The 18,655-nt window shown below is 45.9% G+C and overlaps 1 protein-coding gene across 5 annotated transcripts in view; it reads right to left on the minus strand.

The window, feature by feature from the left end:
* ANKRD17 (ankyrin repeat domain 17) overlaps positions 1-18,655 on the minus strand; it is a 93,189-nt gene that overhangs the window by 17,322 nt on the left and 57,212 nt on the right. For 2 of the 5 annotated variants that reach the window (XM_054066368.1, XM_054066370.1), the window contains exons 9-19: positions 18,105-18,296; positions 17,630-17,739; positions 16,786-16,873; positions 15,730-15,857; positions 15,100-15,243; positions 14,446-14,548; positions 12,181-12,936; positions 4,407-4,555; positions 2,632-2,743; positions 2,311-2,456; positions 194-336 (exon numbers count right to left, since the gene is read on the minus strand). In XM_054066368.1, coding sequence (XP_053922343.1) covers positions 194-336; positions 2,311-2,456; positions 2,632-2,743; positions 4,407-4,555; positions 12,181-12,936; positions 14,446-14,548; positions 15,100-15,243; positions 15,730-15,857; positions 16,786-16,873; positions 17,630-17,739; positions 18,105-18,296 — 2,071 coding nt within the window. The remainder of the gene's footprint in view (positions 1-193; positions 337-2,310; positions 2,457-2,631; positions 2,744-4,406; positions 4,556-12,180; positions 12,937-14,445; positions 14,549-15,099; positions 15,244-15,729; positions 15,858-16,785; positions 16,874-17,629; positions 17,740-18,104; positions 18,297-18,655) is intronic. The other 3 variants (XM_054066369.1, XM_054066372.1, XM_054066371.1) reach the window with 3 other exon arrangements.

An 18,655-nucleotide genomic window follows, 5' to 3' on the forward strand; every position in this document is an offset into this window, starting at 1 on the left:
ACACCGTCAAAACCTTTCATTTCCAACTCAACGGGCAAGAAGCCTCCTAAACGTGAAACACTATATTGGTTGCGATCATGGAAGAGTAGCAAGATTTTGTCCCACACAGCAGTTGTCAAGAAATCCTTCTGGAAAAAGTAAAAGCTCTGAACACAGCAAAAACCGTGAAAGAATGAATAAAAATGGAACTTGCCTGGAATTTATTTCTGCCCCAGCATTTAACAGAATCTTGATAATGTTGACGTAGCCACCAGAAGCAGCAAGGCTTAAAGGTGTGTAATCGGAGACATTGCGGTGCTCTTTGTTTGCCCCTCGAGCTAGCAGCAATTCCACCACCTGCAGTGATTGAAGAAACAACATCTGGTTTTCTCCCCAACTGGCAAACTCACACAGGGCAAATGTTCCTGAAGCCTAAATACACCATTGACCTCTTCCAACAGTGAGAAAGCCGTTCTACGCAGTTGCTTCCCCGTACTCCTCGCCTCTAAAAACACAAGAGGCTCCAACTATGCTTTTAAAGCCACGTAAAACTTCCTTTAAAAAAAATCACTCCTGATAGCTCATTACCGTGCTTAAACCATTCACAACAGATTGTACAACGCAGTGAGGCAAAACCGAGGGCTTTTTATGATCATTTCAGCCACCTTTGCACCGCCAAACCCAGAAATTCAGTTTGAATGCAGTCTAAAAAGTTGCACTGCTTTCTGTCCTCTCCCATTTTAATGCTCAGTTCACCGATGAGTTAAAAACTCATCCTCAACCCAAAGTTGAGCGGTAAACCAGAAAGCACTGTATGCTTCGAGTTTGCGTTCTCTCTTTACACCTCTGCCTGGAAGTGTGTCAAGAGCAATCCGGTGTGAGAGCTGTTAGAGTCATTAACATTTGCATCCTTGTTGGTTTTCTCTGTCCATTAACAAAACCAGCATTTCTTACATTAATTATTCCTTCCTTCCACGTTTCATTTAGAGCCCAAGCAACCGGCAGCATCCCCCGTTACCCATGAAGTTTACACTCTGCGATGAGATTTCTGCACAAGGCTGGACAAGAAAACCAACTGTCCAGCAATGTAAAAACCAAACAGAACGCTGAGGTGAAAACCCACTGCCTCACTTCTAGTGCCACATTTAATTAGCTCCGCGTTTGAATTTTATGCTTAAAACTTATTTAGGTTCAACCCACGCAACTGCAACCGAGGGCTTCTCAGTCATAATACTTTCCCTTCAAGTCAGAGGACAGAAACAGCCAAACACAAAACTGGGGCTGGAGGGCATCCCAACTGCTGGCTAGTGCCGGAAGCCAGTGTGTTCCCGTATTTTTTCCTTAAAACCATGGATGAAAACACAATGTGTTTGTCCAAGGAATGCTGTTTGGAGAAGCATGGCTTGACCTCTGAAAGGTGAGCATTAATTCAGCACTGCTGTACGGGGCTGCTGGCCTCGACGGCCGTCGTGACAACCTGGCTGAAAAGCTGCCTTTCCCTTCCCCAGAGCACACGACTGGCACTGTGGCTGAGCCCAAATTCTTCTGATGGCACCAAAAACAGGCCAGGAGAGCGACAAGTTTTCAGCAAGATCCTCCCTAGGGAAGTCACCACCTTTCAAATGCCATAGTATCCCTGGGCAAGCTGTGTCTCCAACCCCATTAATTCCCAGGTGGCCGCAGAGGAAGGTGACCCTGCACCAGATTATCCAGCCTCCTCTGTGGCTTGCACAATCCAGACAGCAGGAGCACGAACACAATTATATGCTGAAGGTTTGTAGCAACCATGAGAAGAAATCAAAACACTGATTTCATGATGAAATTACAGAATACAGTGTTTCATTTAACATTCCAAATCACCTCCCCTACATTTATTTCTCATCAATCATCCGAAAAGTGGGGTTTGTGTTTAGTCAGAGGCACTGGAGCCATCTGGAGCACTCTGACATCCCATGACCTAGACAGAATCTACTGGAAAGACTTCTTGGCTCATATCAAGAACTGAACTGTGCCAAACTCCAGCTTCTAAACAACACTGGTCACATTCACTTCCATATCTACATCCAATTAGCCTGGCAAAAGCCCCATAATGAGCCACTAATGATTACAGTCACGAAGTCATCTGCACAGCACTGGTGCCTCTTACAGAAAAACGAAAAGCAACCTATATATAATTTGGAAAACAGGAAACTCCTCGCATCCTCTTACAAAAACAATGCGCTGAAACAGAGCGGCGAGTTAAGGTACTGTAACTTCTATAAGACCGCTTCAGTCTAACTGACACGGTGAGCAATCTACAGTCTGCTTTTGAAGACGCAAGTTGTACTTCACCTCTTGTCTCCCTCCTGAACAAGCCAAAGACAAGGGAGTGTCCTTGGTTCTCTCAGACTGGGCTTCAATATCAGCTCCGTTATCCAGCAAGATCTCAACCACGCCCACGTGGCCCGCTGTAGCAGCCAAAATAAGCGGAGTAAACCCTGAAATGAAAAAGGATGTTTGACAAGCCCGTATTCGTAGCTAAGCGACACAAGTAAAATCAGCAGAGGAGCAGGCCCAAAAGCTTTGTGTAAAGACCGTGCCCACTGCTTATTTATTTAGTGGGATATGCTGGAAAAATGGAATGGATCTGGACTGCCCCAGCGAGGTACTCACCTTTCTTGTCCCGGTGTTCGATGTTAGCTCCTCTCTCCAGCAATGTTTGCACCAGCTCCTCGTGGCCACCAGCACAGGCGAGTGTCAGTGCTGTGTCATGATTACTCTCAGTCTGAAAGAAGCAGAAACGACGGACACAACAAAGTAAGTATTTCCTTTTCCAAGGAAAGGTGGTCCTTTTCCACAACCCTTGTTATGTTGCATATCAGCCCAAATGCAACTATGACAAAATCAAGAGCTCCTATAAGGCCTAAGGCACTGCTCCGGGTGACCTTACTGCTCCCTTTGTGTTCAAGTTGCTAACAGGATTCTACTGCTCAAGTGAGCTCTGTTGGGGATTTTAGAACAACTCCTGGCACAACTGAGAGTCCTCACAAGCCCAGGTTTCACCTGTGTTTTGCCAAGAAGATCGACTTCTCTGCCACTGCCCAACTGTGCCCTCCGGAGGGCGTAACGAAGGCAAAAGTGCTACCTCCAACTCCTAACTCTCCGGTTAAACCAAAGGTGGGAAAATCCCCAATCTCACCACTACTGTGGCCAAAGCCTCTGAAGAGCAGAAATTAGCTACAGTGAGCCCACAACTCACAGTCATCGAACAAAACAACTGAAAATGTACCAAAGCCTTTGAGCTTATGCTCTGCTTTCAGGTTGTTTCCTTTTGGAGCACTCACACACTGTTTCCCAGTGAGCACTTCTGGTAGCAAATAGTTCTGGGCAGCAGCATGGAGCCCTCACCAACCTTGATTCTGCCTACTCAACACTTGCAATGAATCAACGTGCACCTCATTTCTTCGTGGTACAGCCCTTGCGAATGACCACCATCCTACTTGGAAGAACAACTGAGCTACAGCGAGGACCATGGCACTGTTACAGCACAGAGACTGACTACAATGACATCTCACTCTTCTTAAACCCCAAAACAATGAAAACCCCCACATTTCTTAGCTATTATGAGAACTTAGTTTTACTCTATTCTGACCCAGGGCAGCTGGCGACTTATCACAATGTTGATCTGGTGTCTCCCATTAACGACAAGGCTGGCCAGGTTACGGCAAGCGCTCCTGCAAGTGGTCGCAGTAGAATCCGAGCAGCTGAAGCAGCCAAGCTTTGTTTCCCAGAGGTGTCTCTCCATTTCTCCACAACAATCTCTTGCCTCTCCCCCTCCACACCCACAGCTCACTCGTGTTAGGTGTACGGCCCAGAGCTCTGCACGCACACACGCTAGTTTGTACACGCAGGCTATTTTATCGGAAGGCCGGCAAGCGAATGCAAACCAGCCCTTTGTAAAACTACTTTCGCTACAGAAATGCCTTTTCTTTAGCTTTGTATTATTTCCTCCTGTTAAAACCTGCGTAAGTTATTAGTTTTAATACTTCAACACTTCTGCAAAGTTGGGTGGCCAACAACTTCAAGGGCAACCAGAATAAACAGCATGCAGCATTTTACGGCTTATTTATACCTGACCATATCAGGCCAGAAAAACATTTCATTTCTGCGGGAAGACAACCTCGCTGCTTCTCATAACGGCTCCAACAACACAGAAACATTAAATACAAGTGTTAAGTCATCCAAAGACCTCCTGTTTTATTCATGGAGAGCACAGAGGAAAGCGGGTTGCAGCCCTGCAGGGAGCCAGGACTTCCTCAAAGCAGCAAGGCAAGTCTTTAGAGCCCAGTTCCTCACACAACAGCGCTGCTGACTACCGCTGGATGATTCAGGATGCAGAAGGGAAAGAGCTCCCCGCATCTGCGTTGCAGTGCCACCGGCAGGCTCACCTGAGCATCGATATCTATAGCAGGATAGATTGGCAGCATGGCCGAAGGAGAAATGATAGGACTCGGAGTTGGCGTCTGAGGCTGCGAGACCGACGTTGCAATGCTGTGGGTAGGAGTGTTTGACATTGCAGATGCTCTTCCGCTCACTGCTGTTGAACACAAGAATCACACTTAGCAAAAGCAAATCACTTGAGTTCAAAAGTTAAACATGACAATGAATGGACGGTGGGACACGGCTCCCACCAACAAACAGAATGCCCCAAAACCTTCCTTCTCCACAAATACACATTTTCCACATTTAACCTATCTTTGAACCTTTAACTCTGAATTTAACAGCTATGACAAAGGTTAACTGTATGCAACCAAAGGAAGAGGTACGTACCAGATTGTCATGTTCTCTGGAAGACCACCACAAAAGAATTATTATTATTATTATTATTATTATTATTATTATTATTATTATTATTATTAAACTAAAAACCTACAAGTCAGCCGTTATTCGGAGCAGGATTTCCATACCTTTGGAAGCTGGACTGCAGGATAATTCTGATCAATGGGAATCTATGCAATTCTTCTTCAACGAGTTTAAAGATTCTCATACAAAAATGTGTCCAACCTTCACCCCCACCCCCAGCCCCACCAACATGACACAAAAGCAATGGTGCTGCTGTCGGGATGCTCACACGGCAGGATTTGCTGAGACCAGAGAAGCAGAAGCTTCTTAACAGCCGTTTTGCAGAAACGTTGGTCAAGATTGTTAGACAAGCAGAAGGTAACACCATCGTACAGCTGATGACAGTATTGACATGACACGGGATAGCACCGACTGCCACGCTTCCCTGGAATTCATGCATGCACGTTTAGAAGTACCGAGCAAACTTGAATCTCTAACAGCCTTTGGGGAAAAACTCCTATTTTACTACTTTTTGTGTTGTCTCCTTAAAAGAGGTCCACGTCTTTCACCCTGACCTTTCTTCAGGTGTGACCAGCAAAGGAAAACGTCAACCACTGGTCACTTCTCCCAGCAAGTGGACAAAAGCATCTTTGACTGCAAAATGCACGCATTGCCATCGTTCATACAGCAGAAACCACGGAGTAACCTGACAGAACATGAAAATAACGCCTCTTTATCCCCAGCTCCTCAAGTCCTGTTCATTTTCTGAATGGGTTTGATAGCCAGCTGCATCCCTAACCTCCAGCCATTGATAATTAGGGCCTATATTTAAACTGAGGTGGTAAGTTTTTCAACAGATGCCACAAAAATTATAGCCTAATGTGCCAATGTGTGTCCTCCCTCCTCTGCAAAGCAGCTCTGCTTGTCGTTCACTACTGATTTACTCTCTGGACTTCCTACGCCAAACTCCAGCAAACGGCTGATAAACGTCACTAAGAGAAACAGAACCACCAAACTGTAACATAAAAAGTATGATTAACCTTATATTTAAGAGTAAATCATGATTCAAACTCTCCTGAACTTTATATATGAGTGCTTTTTGAAAACCCTGATCTTACAAGACAGATCATGCTAGACATGGATCAAAAGGAACATAGAGGAGCTAAGCCAAAACATTCTGGCAGAAAGAGAAACATCGTAGCGTAAGAGAACTCTGTACAGAGCACAGCTGAGCAAAGGTCATAACAAGGTGTCCTCCAGTGGAGCACCAAACTTTACCCCGTCTCATTCCTTATTCTGACTGTAAATTAGAGATACCACCTCAAAACACAACTTCAAACTGGTCTCGCAGAGAGGCTGTCAGTTTAACGCTTGCTCCTCTCTTTAAACACATGGTTATAACCAGGAATTTTGGGCAACTGGCATATTTACCTTCTTTCTGTAAGTTCAAAGAGGAAGTTCAAGCAGCATAAAACAGTAATGGAATTAGAAAGGATAATGATTCTTGGCTCTTGCATCCAGTCCAAAAGAACCCAATAAAGATGGCAAAGTGAACTGGAAACAAAACGAATATGCTGAACTCGGATGATGTAAAAGCACGATCATCAAATAAATCCATTTTTTTACACGTGAAAAATGTTAACCCTGCTAGAGAAGCTATTGTACTTAAAAGGGTTGCTAAGAATCACTGCTGCAGCCACAGTACGGGGCCGGGGGGCATCGGCTGTGTCACAGCCAAGGTTCTTAGGCTTAATAAAAACCCAACCTCCAAAATCCAAGGTGCTTAGGAAGATAGTGCCTACTTTTTATACCAGTGGTGTCGCTGTGATTCAGATGAGTGAGCCATGTTTAAAAGCCAGCACCCCTCTTTCCACAAGAGGCTGTACCTTTATTGTACAACCTGTATGGAAATCTGCCTATGCGTGCCACTGGAGGAGAACGTGCACGTTGACTTACAGTTCTTGGGTTAGATATATTCCAAGCGTGCTTCACAGACAAAGAGAATTCACATCCCTACAGCACATTTCCCTGAAAAGAGATATTAATTTTTATGGGCAACAACTGCCACTGTATTCATTTCAGCATCACCTGCGCAGAGCTGAAGTCTGTAACGAACGTGCCCAGGGCAACGGACAGGATCTTTGCAGTGTCCAAATGAAAATATGAGGAGTTGTCAATAATCCAAAAGGTTTTCACAAGAGCCTTGAGCAGTGCAGAGTAACCACCCAGCCCGAACATCAAGTCTAGGCGTACTGACAGCCTGAGGTTTATCCTTCCCCTCTGCCCCTCTATGCACTCTGATGGAGCAGAGGCAAAATTGAACTACAAGTCTGTATGTTGACACTAAAACATCATTACTCCCTGCCTGGGAAATGATGTCCTCAAAGCTAGCTCAGTACCAGAATATTCTAGTATACGCACGCCTTGGTAGGGACCAGCTACCAGTCTTAATCACATTACAAACCAAGGCCAAGCTGCTCTGTCAGAACACATCACTCCAAGCACCATATGACCGCTCCACTCAGCCTTTTAGGTTTGTTTGGGTACGGACAATCAGTTCTGTGCTTACTGATACCAGGAGCAAAGCTGCTCTTCAGATTCATTCATTTCTGGACAGTAACTTCCTCTTACCTTAAATTAAAAGAAAGGACGTCCTGACAGGTGCTGCCTTCTCCCCAAGCCCAAGGCCTCCAGACCCAGAGGAGCACCTGGCTCACAGGCGCAGCCCGAGCAGCAGGGCAGAGAAGCCAACAGCCGATCCAACCAAAAAAAATTATCTGAAAACTAATGCAAGATACTGAACACTGGAGCCAAGAGGACTGTCACCTTTCTGATTTACATGTCCTACATCAAAACACACGCCTGGAAAAAAGCCTGGCACTTGGACAAGGAACACGGGTTGCTCGCACTGTTCAAGCTTGCTGTTTCTTTGAACACACTGTATTTTCACTAGGTGCAAGGTGTTACCAAACCCAAGAGCCTTTATAATCCCATTTCACCTTTACTCTGACCACTAAGTCTCTTATTAATGCTGTATGACTGTTGGCACATCCCTGTTCCTGGGTGTTCATCCTTTATCTCCTGCAATGCAGGAGATGTACTAGAACGGCTTCACATCACATCGCAACAAGCCAAGACGAGGGACTGAATAACAACATGTCACAAGAAATATATGAGACACCTCAGCTTTGTCCGACTCGTTTCAAGCTCAACAGGCCTGTCCCATACCAGCTTGTCCTCCTCTGCTCCCTGCCTCTCTTTAGAACCTTAAGTTACAAAAAGCTGCGCTCCTACCACACATGCTTAAGGTCAACACAGAGCACTCCAGATGCATGACATACTCTGGCATATCTCTGACTCATGTATGTTCTGAATTCAAACGCGAGCACACAGGGCTGCTCTGCGCACTCACAGCTCCACGGATAAGGCCTGAGACCCACCTCACGCCTACAGCCTTGATGAGCATCAGCCACAGTCTGAAAGGTGGGCTGTCAGGCTCCTCCACCCACCCAGCGGCCTAGCGACAGACTGAACTCTGGATATTCCAAGGACAAAGCTCTAAATGCCTTTACCATGTACGCGCAAGATCAGCGTAACCACTGCCAGCAACCAACTGCAGTGACACCAGTGCATCAGAGCCTGCACCCTCGCTTCCTGCGGCGCCGACAGAGGGCACGTGTGGGACTGAACCTCCAAACCCCTCTGTGATGCTGGAGTTCTATGGTTGTTATTTCACAAAGAGTTTCTGTGAAGAGTCAATGCATATTCTTGCTTACATATAATTTACAGTTACGGTCAGAACTGACTCATCGCACAAGGCAGCCCCCAGGAATTCATCTTATCTGGTGCGCCAAGATTCGTGAAGTTCTTTGGGAGCCTCTGTTACTGGGCAGAATCCTTGCAACAGTTACTATTTGGCAAAAACCTTAACTATTAAAAACAGAGACCTCATTTCTTTCTTTATATCCTCATCACACCAGTTAGGGTGTGCAATGTTTTATGTGAGAGTTCTGTAACTAACCTTCAAACCACTTCTCCCCACCAGTCTCACCACCAGAGCACCTGTCCAGCATCTGAAGCTGAGGAGCAAACCTTTCATTTATCATCAATTCCAGCAAGACCGCAAAAGAGCCATAAATGAAAACCAAAAGAGAATTCACTGCTATTTCACTTTATCCTGTTTCTTCCTTAAACAAAACCCCAAACCCCTTCCTTTGTTATGTTTTCTCCTGGTGTTTCCAGCCAAGTTCCGTAGAGCTCTGGTAACACCAATCGGCATCCTTGCTAGCCAGGAATCCCACCAGGCAGTCCCGGAGCTGACCCAGCAACACCACTCAACCTCAGCAGGGATACCCACGGCTTATAGTCACCCTGACACATCTCAGCATTTGCACACCCAGTATTGCTTTAAACAGGTACTTAACATGGGCAAATTACACCCATTGTTTGTACTCACCAAGCACAGTGAGGAACATGAAATGAGGCACATTTGTTTGTACTCACCAAGCACAGTGAGGAACATGAAATGAAGTCTGCACAGACAACGTGAAGCTTTGGGTTCGTAACGGGCGTTGCAAGCCACAGTGGTGGGATGGAACTATGCTCAAACCATAGATTTCACTCCAAGGGATTATCCCACTAAGGCAACGCACAAAGCTACTGATAAAATATTCAGCTGCTGCATAAATGTTTTGTGTTACATTGAGACCATTTCACCTACACACTAAGTTCTGATGTGTGAACCCAAGCTGGCACTCAAGTTGGGTACTCAGGTCTGTGCCTGCTCTCGCTTAAAACATACTAAAATCAGGCACTTCACAGAAAAGTGAAGCTGGAATTGCATTTGTACAGCTGTGACAGACTTGCCTCGAGAGCCCTCCAGAGCACAGCTCGCTGGGGGATGAAGGCGTTGGGAGCGGCCCTGTGGAGAAGGACCTGGGCGTGCTGGCGGGTGAAAAGCCAGACACAAGTCAGCCACGTGTGCTGTAAGCCCAGAAAGCCAACCGTATGTTGGGCTACACCTGGAGCAAAGCGGCCCGGCAGGACGAGGGAGGGGACTCCGCTCCTCCGCTCCAGTCCGATGAGACCCCAGCTGCATCCAGCTCTGGAGCCCTCAGACCAGGAAAGACACGGACCTGCTGGAGCCGCTCCAGAGGAGGGCGCAGAAATGGTCACGGGGATGGAGCATGCATGGGGAAAGGCTGAGAGACTTTGGATTGTTCCAACTGGAATAGGGAAGGGTCCAGGGAGACGTTTTTGTGGCCTTCCAGTATTGAAAGGGGCTACAGGAAAACTGGGGGGGGGGGGGGGGGGGGGGGCTTTTTATCAGGGCCTCTGGCAATGGGAGAAGGTGGAATGTTTTTGACGTAGAAGAGAGGACATTCAGACTAGGTATTAGGGAGACACGTGTTACACTGAGGGTGGAGAAGCACTGGCCCAGGTTACGCAGGGAGGTGGTGGATGCCCCAACACTGGCAACATTCAAGGTCATCAGGTTGGACGGGGCTCCAGGCAACATGGTCCGTCCATGCTTACGGCAGGGGGATTGGAGTCGGTGGCCTTTACCAATCCCTTCTCACCCAACCATTCCATGGTTCTATAACTTTAAGGCCTTGTTCCCGATTGCATAGGTGCATGCACACATCCTAAGAACTGCGACTAAGCAGTAGAAAGACACTGACTCAAGTACACACCAGAAATACCTGACCTTCCCAAAAAGGGGTGCACGAGCATTTTGGGTATGTGGCAGATGACCTCAAATGGGAGATTCTCAAGATGTTCTATGCAGTTAGACACATAACAAATGTCCCCACCCAAAGTTCAAGTTCTAGTTAAACATAGTTGAAGTGCATTGCAAAGATTCTTCCTTAAGTAACCAAGAACTGCACTTATCCCACCTCCTGAACCGAGTACCTGGTATCATTATGTATCCCAGCAGTTCCACACCAGAGCAATCTTCATTAGCAATGCATGGTGGGCGTAGCTTTACCTATTTTTTTTCATATGTCCAGCTTGCTTTTTACCCACTGACAGCTTCCCATCGGCTTCAATTCTAACCCAGGTTGTCAGAAAGGACCCTCTGCAGCTCCCCAAGGTTCAGCAATCTTTAATGAGGCTTTGCTGGAACATCAGCTTACTCATCAGGTGCCTAATTCGAGAAGTGCTGTTCCAAGTGCTTTAAACGATCACTACGTGGCATTTTTAACCATCAGTTTCCTCTACTCGCCCTGAACCATTCCTGTGCCCTGATAAGTCCTGCAGCGCACACGGGACCAGCCCCGCACCTCTGGGCTAACACACTCTTGGAGACTTGGCTTTCCCCGGAACACGCCCTCGCTTTACAAAGCGGGCACGTCAAAACAGACAGCACTCGTAAAAATGACACTTCAACAGCTTAACCAAGAGCATCTCAGCGAGTTTTCATTGAATGACAGTTATTTTAATGCTCTGTTCTAAGAGTTAACCTGCATTCAGCTAAGCAGACACAACAAGTATTCCAGCGACTACTTCAACACAGAAAGGGGATTAAGTGAAACAGAAGCGGGTATAAAGGAAAGCAACACTAACTATTGGCATTTTCTACAGTATTTAAAACCTGTTTCACTGTCTTGCTTTACTACTTAAGGCCTTAAAGCGCTGATGTCACTGGGTAAGGAATTCTCCAAAGCAATTAAGAAAAAATCAGTATGGCCGAATTTTTTTCTTGCTGGCAAAGCAGCTGTTTTAAAAAGGTATGGGATTATCATCTTTTCCAAAGAGAAGTAGAAGCTTCCAACAGACAAACCATCCAAGGCCAACTAGAGCAGCTCTCAATCAAACAACAAGCCTGCAGGTTCTGTACACATCACAGGCTCCACGTGATGCAAGCGCTGCTCACAGCCAACTCCGAGTGCTCCAAGTCAGCTCTTAGCTAGTCTAAAGCAATTACTGCTATCATTAAAGGCCAGGTTGGGTGGGGCTTGGAGCCCCCCCGATCCAGTGGAAGGTGTCCTTCCCCATGGCAAGGCCTGGAATCAGATGGGCTTTGAGGTCCCTTTCAATCCAAACCATTCCAGGACCGTTCCTGAGCTACAACCAGGCCAAAACAGAACCACGAGACCCTAGCACACTGCCCCCCCCAAACCGCAAGAGTGAAGAACGCCACTCCTGACATACCAACCTGACAGAGAGGCGCCAGTTAGCTCAACAAAAGGCAAGGCAACCCTGCAAGTTGAAAAGTTAAGGCTGTTTTTCTGCGCTCCGACAGACAGGGAGCAGGAGGCTAGTGGCACTGGCTGCGGAGCTAGCAGGAATACACGAACACACACACACACAAAGAGGTGGACATACCCTCAACTGGTAAAGCAAATGTTATACCTGCTCATAACAATATAAACCCACCTGCCATGATGTCATCCAGCGTGTCATTGAGCGTCTGAGCGGGGCTGGCTACCATTAACCCTTGCTGTGTTTCTGTCAGTATTCCTTGCCCCAGCCCTGCTAGTTGTGCTTGGCCCAACACTGGCTGTCCAACTATAACACCTTGCAGTTCTGTAAGGTTTGCGATGGACCCCGGAGGTAAGGAACCTGCTGCCAGAGGCAAAGCTTGTGGCATCGCCAGAGGCTGAATTGGTGCAAAACCCGTCTGCGCAGCAGCTTGCTGGGGATCATCTTTAAGCAAGATGGGGTCCACTTGCTGTAATCGTGCATAGTCTCCCTCTGAGAGTTGTTCTCCTACCCCAACAGGAGTCAGTAGTCCCAGATGCTGGCAAGACTGTTGCTGCTGCTGCTGCTGGAGCTGAATTCTTTGCGCTTTTACCTCTAGATATTGCTTTTTTAGCTGCTGCTGAGTTTTCAGCTGTAACTCTCGCTCCACCTTCTGCAGTTCCTCCAGAATCTTTTGTTTCTTCTGAATTTGTTCCTCTCTCGTTTTGTTCAGCTCCTCAATCTTCTCTTTGGTGAGCTGGTCAGCGTGCGCCAATTCCAGGGACTGCAGCTGAGCGTTCTTCTCTATGGCTTCTTTTATCCTCTGCTCCAGCTCTGTCAACTTGCCCTGAGCCTCTTCTACAATGCTCTCTGGAGACTGATTGGTGATGTAACCCTGTACATCCTGGTTGTTTGCTGGCAAATGACTGCTGGACTTTTGTTTAGAAGCAGCTGTGTGAAAAAGAAACCCCCTCAGAACCAATGGAAGTGCATACGAATGGCATCCTCACTCTAGAGCTACCGCTGGGATGCTAAATCTGGCCGGTTACGCACCAAGACAGAAGGGCAGCGTGTACTGTAAGGCCCTCACAGGAAACTTGGCTATCAATTTGAACACAGCAGCCAGATGGCAATTTAACAGGACAGATTACCACGCGTACAACCCAAATAGCCCTGTCCTGGTGCCTTATTTATTCCAACAATCGTTTACTTTTGCCAAATGAAGCGATTGCCTCAAGAGCCGCTGTTATCAAGTGGTGCTACGAGGTAAATGGAAACAAAAAGTATGCTCTCGCTTTATTTGATGTTTTGCGTCTGGTGTCGTGTTAAGACATAAAGGTATGGTTACAGCCCTGAAAGCACAGCAACTGATGCAAAAACATCTCGAGGCACAGGTGACTCGTTCTAGGCCACCAGCTTTGTGAGCAACTCGGTACATTTTAGGAAGCATTACACCTTCTGGGAGTACCGAATCCTTTCACTACAGGTATCCAGCTTTGCTCAGTTGACAAACAGCGCTAGAACCCAGGACAGTCATTTAGATTTAACATGATCTAACAGGGTACGTTTAGCCACTACGTTTTATCCATAGCAGACATGACTTTGCCTGTGTCAAAACTCGGCTCTCTGCGCAGGCAAGGCCGATATTTCAGCCTTCCTGCAAGAACGAGCGATGGACTCATCCAATTCAGCTTTTATGAAGAAGTCCACAGTAACACAGCCGACATGGTCTGCCATACCGGTTGGAGGAGGAACAATCGGTTAATTTTGAAGGGCGAAAGGCAAATCACAACTCAGGGTCTGAGTCAGTGGAGGTGCCCAGTTTCTTCCAGCCATCCTCGCTGCATTCCCAGAACAATACAAGTGCACACACAGTATTAATTTTACGACATGCACGCCTGTATTTGCACTATTGCTGATCCTTGATAAAAATTGGTTTGGAAGAGAGTTCTTAAGTACAGAAAGCGTTAAGTGTCAAAATGGCGATAGCAAAATAGATGCAAATTTAGTCCTGGGAGGACCTGAGCCACATCAGACTGAATATAGCACAAGAAATTCCGCCTTCAGTCAAATTAGTCAAACCCACTCCAAGACTACTTTATCCTAAGTAAGCAAAAGTTATCAAATCAGCTACAATATGGAGATTAACATTGTTTTTACAGCTTCCATTATCAATTTTATATAGGCTTCGGGGTGACACTTTGCATTAGTCCAGTATGTCAGCCTAATATGTGCTTTAACAGATTTACTTAGGCAGATTTCTTGACGCTTTATGGTTTCAGGGTTAGATGACTGACACTCTGTATCTGGAGGATAAGAAAATCCTTACAAAAAAAAATTGCCGTTTCCTTCTCTGAATCCATAAACACTCTTCAGAGGAACTACTCTGCCAGAAGTGCAACCCTCTATCTTCTGCCTAGGAAGGATATTCAGAAAATAAGCTCCAGAGCTAAGACTGACCTTTATTTCTGATGGGAAGGGTTGTGGCGACATTAGCAGGGGGTTTGTCAGGCTCCTGCGGTGGGACGACCATGGGCAGCGCCTGCACTGGTACACGAGGAGCCTAAAACGTTGGATACTAACAGATTACTTTTCTCATACTCTAGTCTAGTTAAAACTCAATAGAAGGTAAACAAAACCTGTTAGAAAAGCAGACTTGAAAGGTGACCAATAACATTTAATACTGTTTTTAAGATGTTGAATTCAAGAGTTAACAATGTGAGATCATCTGACTTCTATACACTTTGCATTTTCAACCAAAGGACTCGCCACGCAATACTCATCTCAGCGTTGTAAAGCAAGTACAAGCCGCAAGCGGCTACAGACATAATTCTGACGAGTCTCATTAAAGCAGACCTTTTCACGTGCTGATTTTTTTTTCCCCCTCATCATTTTTCACAATGACAATTACAGAGCAATATGAAAAACGATGAGCACACTACATGGTGATGCTCAAAGAGTCTTCACCGCTTTCCCAACAGCTCCAAGTACCTGCTGGTGTATTCACCTACAACGTGGCTGACTCTTCCCTTGTATTTAAACTCCTGAATAAGCTGCCAGAAGAAACGTAAACAAGCCCCACAAATCCAGGAACAACCAGCCTTTAAACCTTACCCTATTTAAATCATGGGATGGTGGGGTCAGCTGAGTGGCATCAGGTGGAGGAGCAGAAAGCAAGTTGTTTGGGTAATCTAGGAGGTAACAAACCACGCTGGTATGACCGCCTTTCGCGGCCTCTATTAACATAGTTGATCCGTCCTAAAGAGGGAGAGATCACAGGATTAGAAAACAGCGGCATCAAAACATGGCAGCACTGCAGCACTTTGGGAGACATGACACAAAATCTACCAACGCTGCTTTAACAAGCATTCATTCCATCTGCACTAAGTCCACAGCAAAACTTAAGGGCTTCATCATTTCCACAAAACTGTCATCTTTTAATATTAATATACTAAATATGTAATATATTAATTTTAGTATCTTCCTTCCTCTTCCACAGTTAAAACCTTACAACTGGAGTGCAATCTTGACATTCATGGCACTTAACAGACCTGCACTCCTCCTAACCCCAACTTCTATAAACACGTTCACAAGCACAATGCCTGCTCCTATACCCTTCTTCGCTATAAGACGCGCTGGGTCAGTTGCAGAGAATACAGAAGGATAAAATTTGCTTGAGTTTCATTAGTTTGAAGATTAATGAATGACCACCTCAGAGGAAAATACAGTATTTGAGCAACTAACCTTCAGTCTGTGCGTAGGATCAGCACCATGGGCTAGCAGTAACTCCACAACTGCCAAATGGCCTCCAGCGCAGGCCAGCGACAATACTGTGTGATCGTTGTTAGCTGTGGTCCTGTTCACGTTTGCTCCTGCAAAAATAGAGGGAAAGATTATTTAGAGAGACTTCAAACAGTTCTCCTCTACCAAAGCATACAGCAAGTTAAGCTGTTTCTTCAACATGATGACATAGTTCTCCTTGGCTGCAGTCTTACAACTGATAAATTAAATCAATGTCAATTATTACCATCATCAGAAAAGCATCTAATGTCACAAAAAGAAGAGCACCATAGCACTCCAAACTCTGTTCAGACAGCTAAGTGGGGAGAACAGAACATCAAAGAGCAGGGGAACCTGCTGCTTTTAAATCTGCCAGCAACTGTGTGAGGGCTGTGCCTCTTTGTAAAACAAACAAGTGAAATTCAAGCACCGAGAACCAGTGCAGGGATCCATCCATCTCAGCACCAGCAAGCAGGTGGTCAATCGCAGCTATGCCTCCTTCCTCCACAATCTACACACAGAAAGTCACATGACACTGGAGGCTTCAGGCCAGTCCTTCTCCGTGCAAGGAAGGTACGGAAAAACCTGCCAGTATCAGCTCGAGAGAGAGAAAACAGCAATTCCGAGCTCTGTACCAACTCTGCGCTCAACAGGGACAGAAGGCTGGAGCTGATGGTTCTGATATAATCAAGCAGTTGTAGGCAAAAAGTGGAACCAAAGAGGCACTGGTAAGTGGAGTTACCCTTCTGAAAAGGCAGGGCTCAAATGCTACAGCAGGAGCATAGGAACACCCAGTAGCCAGTGCTAGGAATTAGACTGGAATAGAGCTAGTTTTAGAAGTAGTCACAGCTCCAGTAACCTTAGAAACCAGAGGTGATGGTTATCACGTCTAGTCTGAGAATCAACGACTCAGGAGAGTTACAATACCTGAAACCAATTCAGGAAATTTACCCTCTAGTGACGTGTTTATAACTCTCAGGGTTTCTCACAGCAGGAAAACCAAACTCTCTTCACTCTTACCTTTGCTAATCAAGAACTGAACAGTGCAAACGTGGCCTGCCCTTGCAGCTTTCATGAGAGGAGTCCTTCCACCTTCAGATTCATGCTCCTAGAGGACAGAGAGAAAGGCTTACAAAAATGCATGTGGGAGGGATGCGATTCAGCCTTCCGGTTTTTGGGATGAGAAGACACCAGGCACAGAAGATTCCTTCTTAGCGTTTCACACATAAAAAATTAGTTAGTGTTTGAACTGTGTATATCTTGCAGACAGACGAAACTCTCCAGTTACCTGTGTACAGGTCTGGGACTCTGGACAAGGAGCACTCAAGCACATGGTAGGCATTTTAGTTAAATAAATTGTTTTCTGCCACGCTTACCTTTGTTTTCTGATAACACACTAGGCTATAAGCCTACTGAAATGTAAAAACTAATTTGCCTCTGTCATCTTAATTCCCTAACGGTACAGCAAGCAGAACTAGCAACTGTGCTGTGTAAGGAATAGAGCAGATTTGGAGGTACAAGTCGTACCCCATAACCTGCACGGAGATTCAAGGCTGAACACCATTCAGGACCGCGCGTGACCAACAAAACCCTCTGTTCTTCTGCACAAGCAACGTCAGAAATGCTTTAGACCTCAGAGCACTTTAACTGACCTAAGCACTTTCGGGTAACTCAAGAGCCTAAAATCCACTCAACAAGCAGCACCAATTCCTACCTAGCTAAAAGGAAAAGGCTGAAAGATAATATGAACACAACTACGATAATTAATAGCAAGCTCAATAAGTCTGCAGCAATGAAACATAAGTAGGCATTTATCGTTGTGTTTCCTTATCTGATTTTTTAGGAAGGTAACTTAAACGCTTACCAGATCTGCGCCTGCCTGAAGTAAGACATCTGCTACATCAGTATGGCCGTTTTCACAGGCGTATGTCAGCGCTGTGTCGCCCGTTGCTGTTGTTGCATGCACGTTAGCCCCTGTGGCACCAGAAATGAGCACATAAGCTTTATGAAGTTCATGACAAGAGAACATGCAAGTCTCATCATAACCTTTATCAGACCAGATAACACTTTTTGAACTCCTCCCTTTCCAACCCAACATCTATGAAAGTGAGAACTTAATGACACTCTGGAGGAATAAAAAACTTAAACACAAACTCCAAGTTCAGTTCCCAGTGAGTTTGCATCAACTTAATCTTCAAGACCTGAATTAGGGTCCAACTAGGGTCCACAGTCAACTTCCAGAAGCTGCTAATGAAAACGTATATGAATACAGACAAAGCCAATTTTCTCTTAACGCTACATGAAGTCTCTATAAAGCTGTAAACAACGTTACTCCATACCTGCCGCTAGTAAGTATTTCACCAGCTCCAAATGCCCCTCTTGGGCAGCCTCCATCAAAGGTGTGGAACACCCGAGTTCTATGTCAGCTCCTGCTTTAATAAGGAAATCGGCCACCTCCAGAAAGCCTCCGCAGCAAGCCAGAGTCAGCGCCGTCTCTTGTGTCTCCTCTGTCTGAGCGTTGATGTTTGCTCCTGAAACAACAACAAAAGAAACTCCAAAACCATACATAAATCAGAAAACTCAAGATACTGAAATCCTGTCAGTGACAAAGCCGCTTCCTGATGCACAAGGCATCTTCTTATTACACACCTCATTACCTAGAGCTGCAGAAATCATCTTCTAAAACTGTAACCTATCAACCTAAAAGGCTTCAGCCTTGTTTAAGTGCTTTGGAAGCCCCTCCTTAGCCCTTTCGGCGCTTCTCTATAGCTTTTCAGCACTAACATGACCTGAAGACAGGCCAAGGCCATCGCACAGAGAGTTACTGTCAGTAACTCTTCACTGTTTGAAGTCTGCCTGACAAATGCTAATCTGTTCTAAAGAAGGGCTC

The sequence above is a fragment of the Cuculus canorus genome, chromosome 4 (assembly GCF_017976375.1).
Source record: "Cuculus canorus isolate bCucCan1 chromosome 4, bCucCan1.pri, whole genome shotgun sequence".
Taxonomy (NCBI): domain Eukaryota; kingdom Metazoa; phylum Chordata; class Aves; order Cuculiformes; family Cuculidae; genus Cuculus; species Cuculus canorus.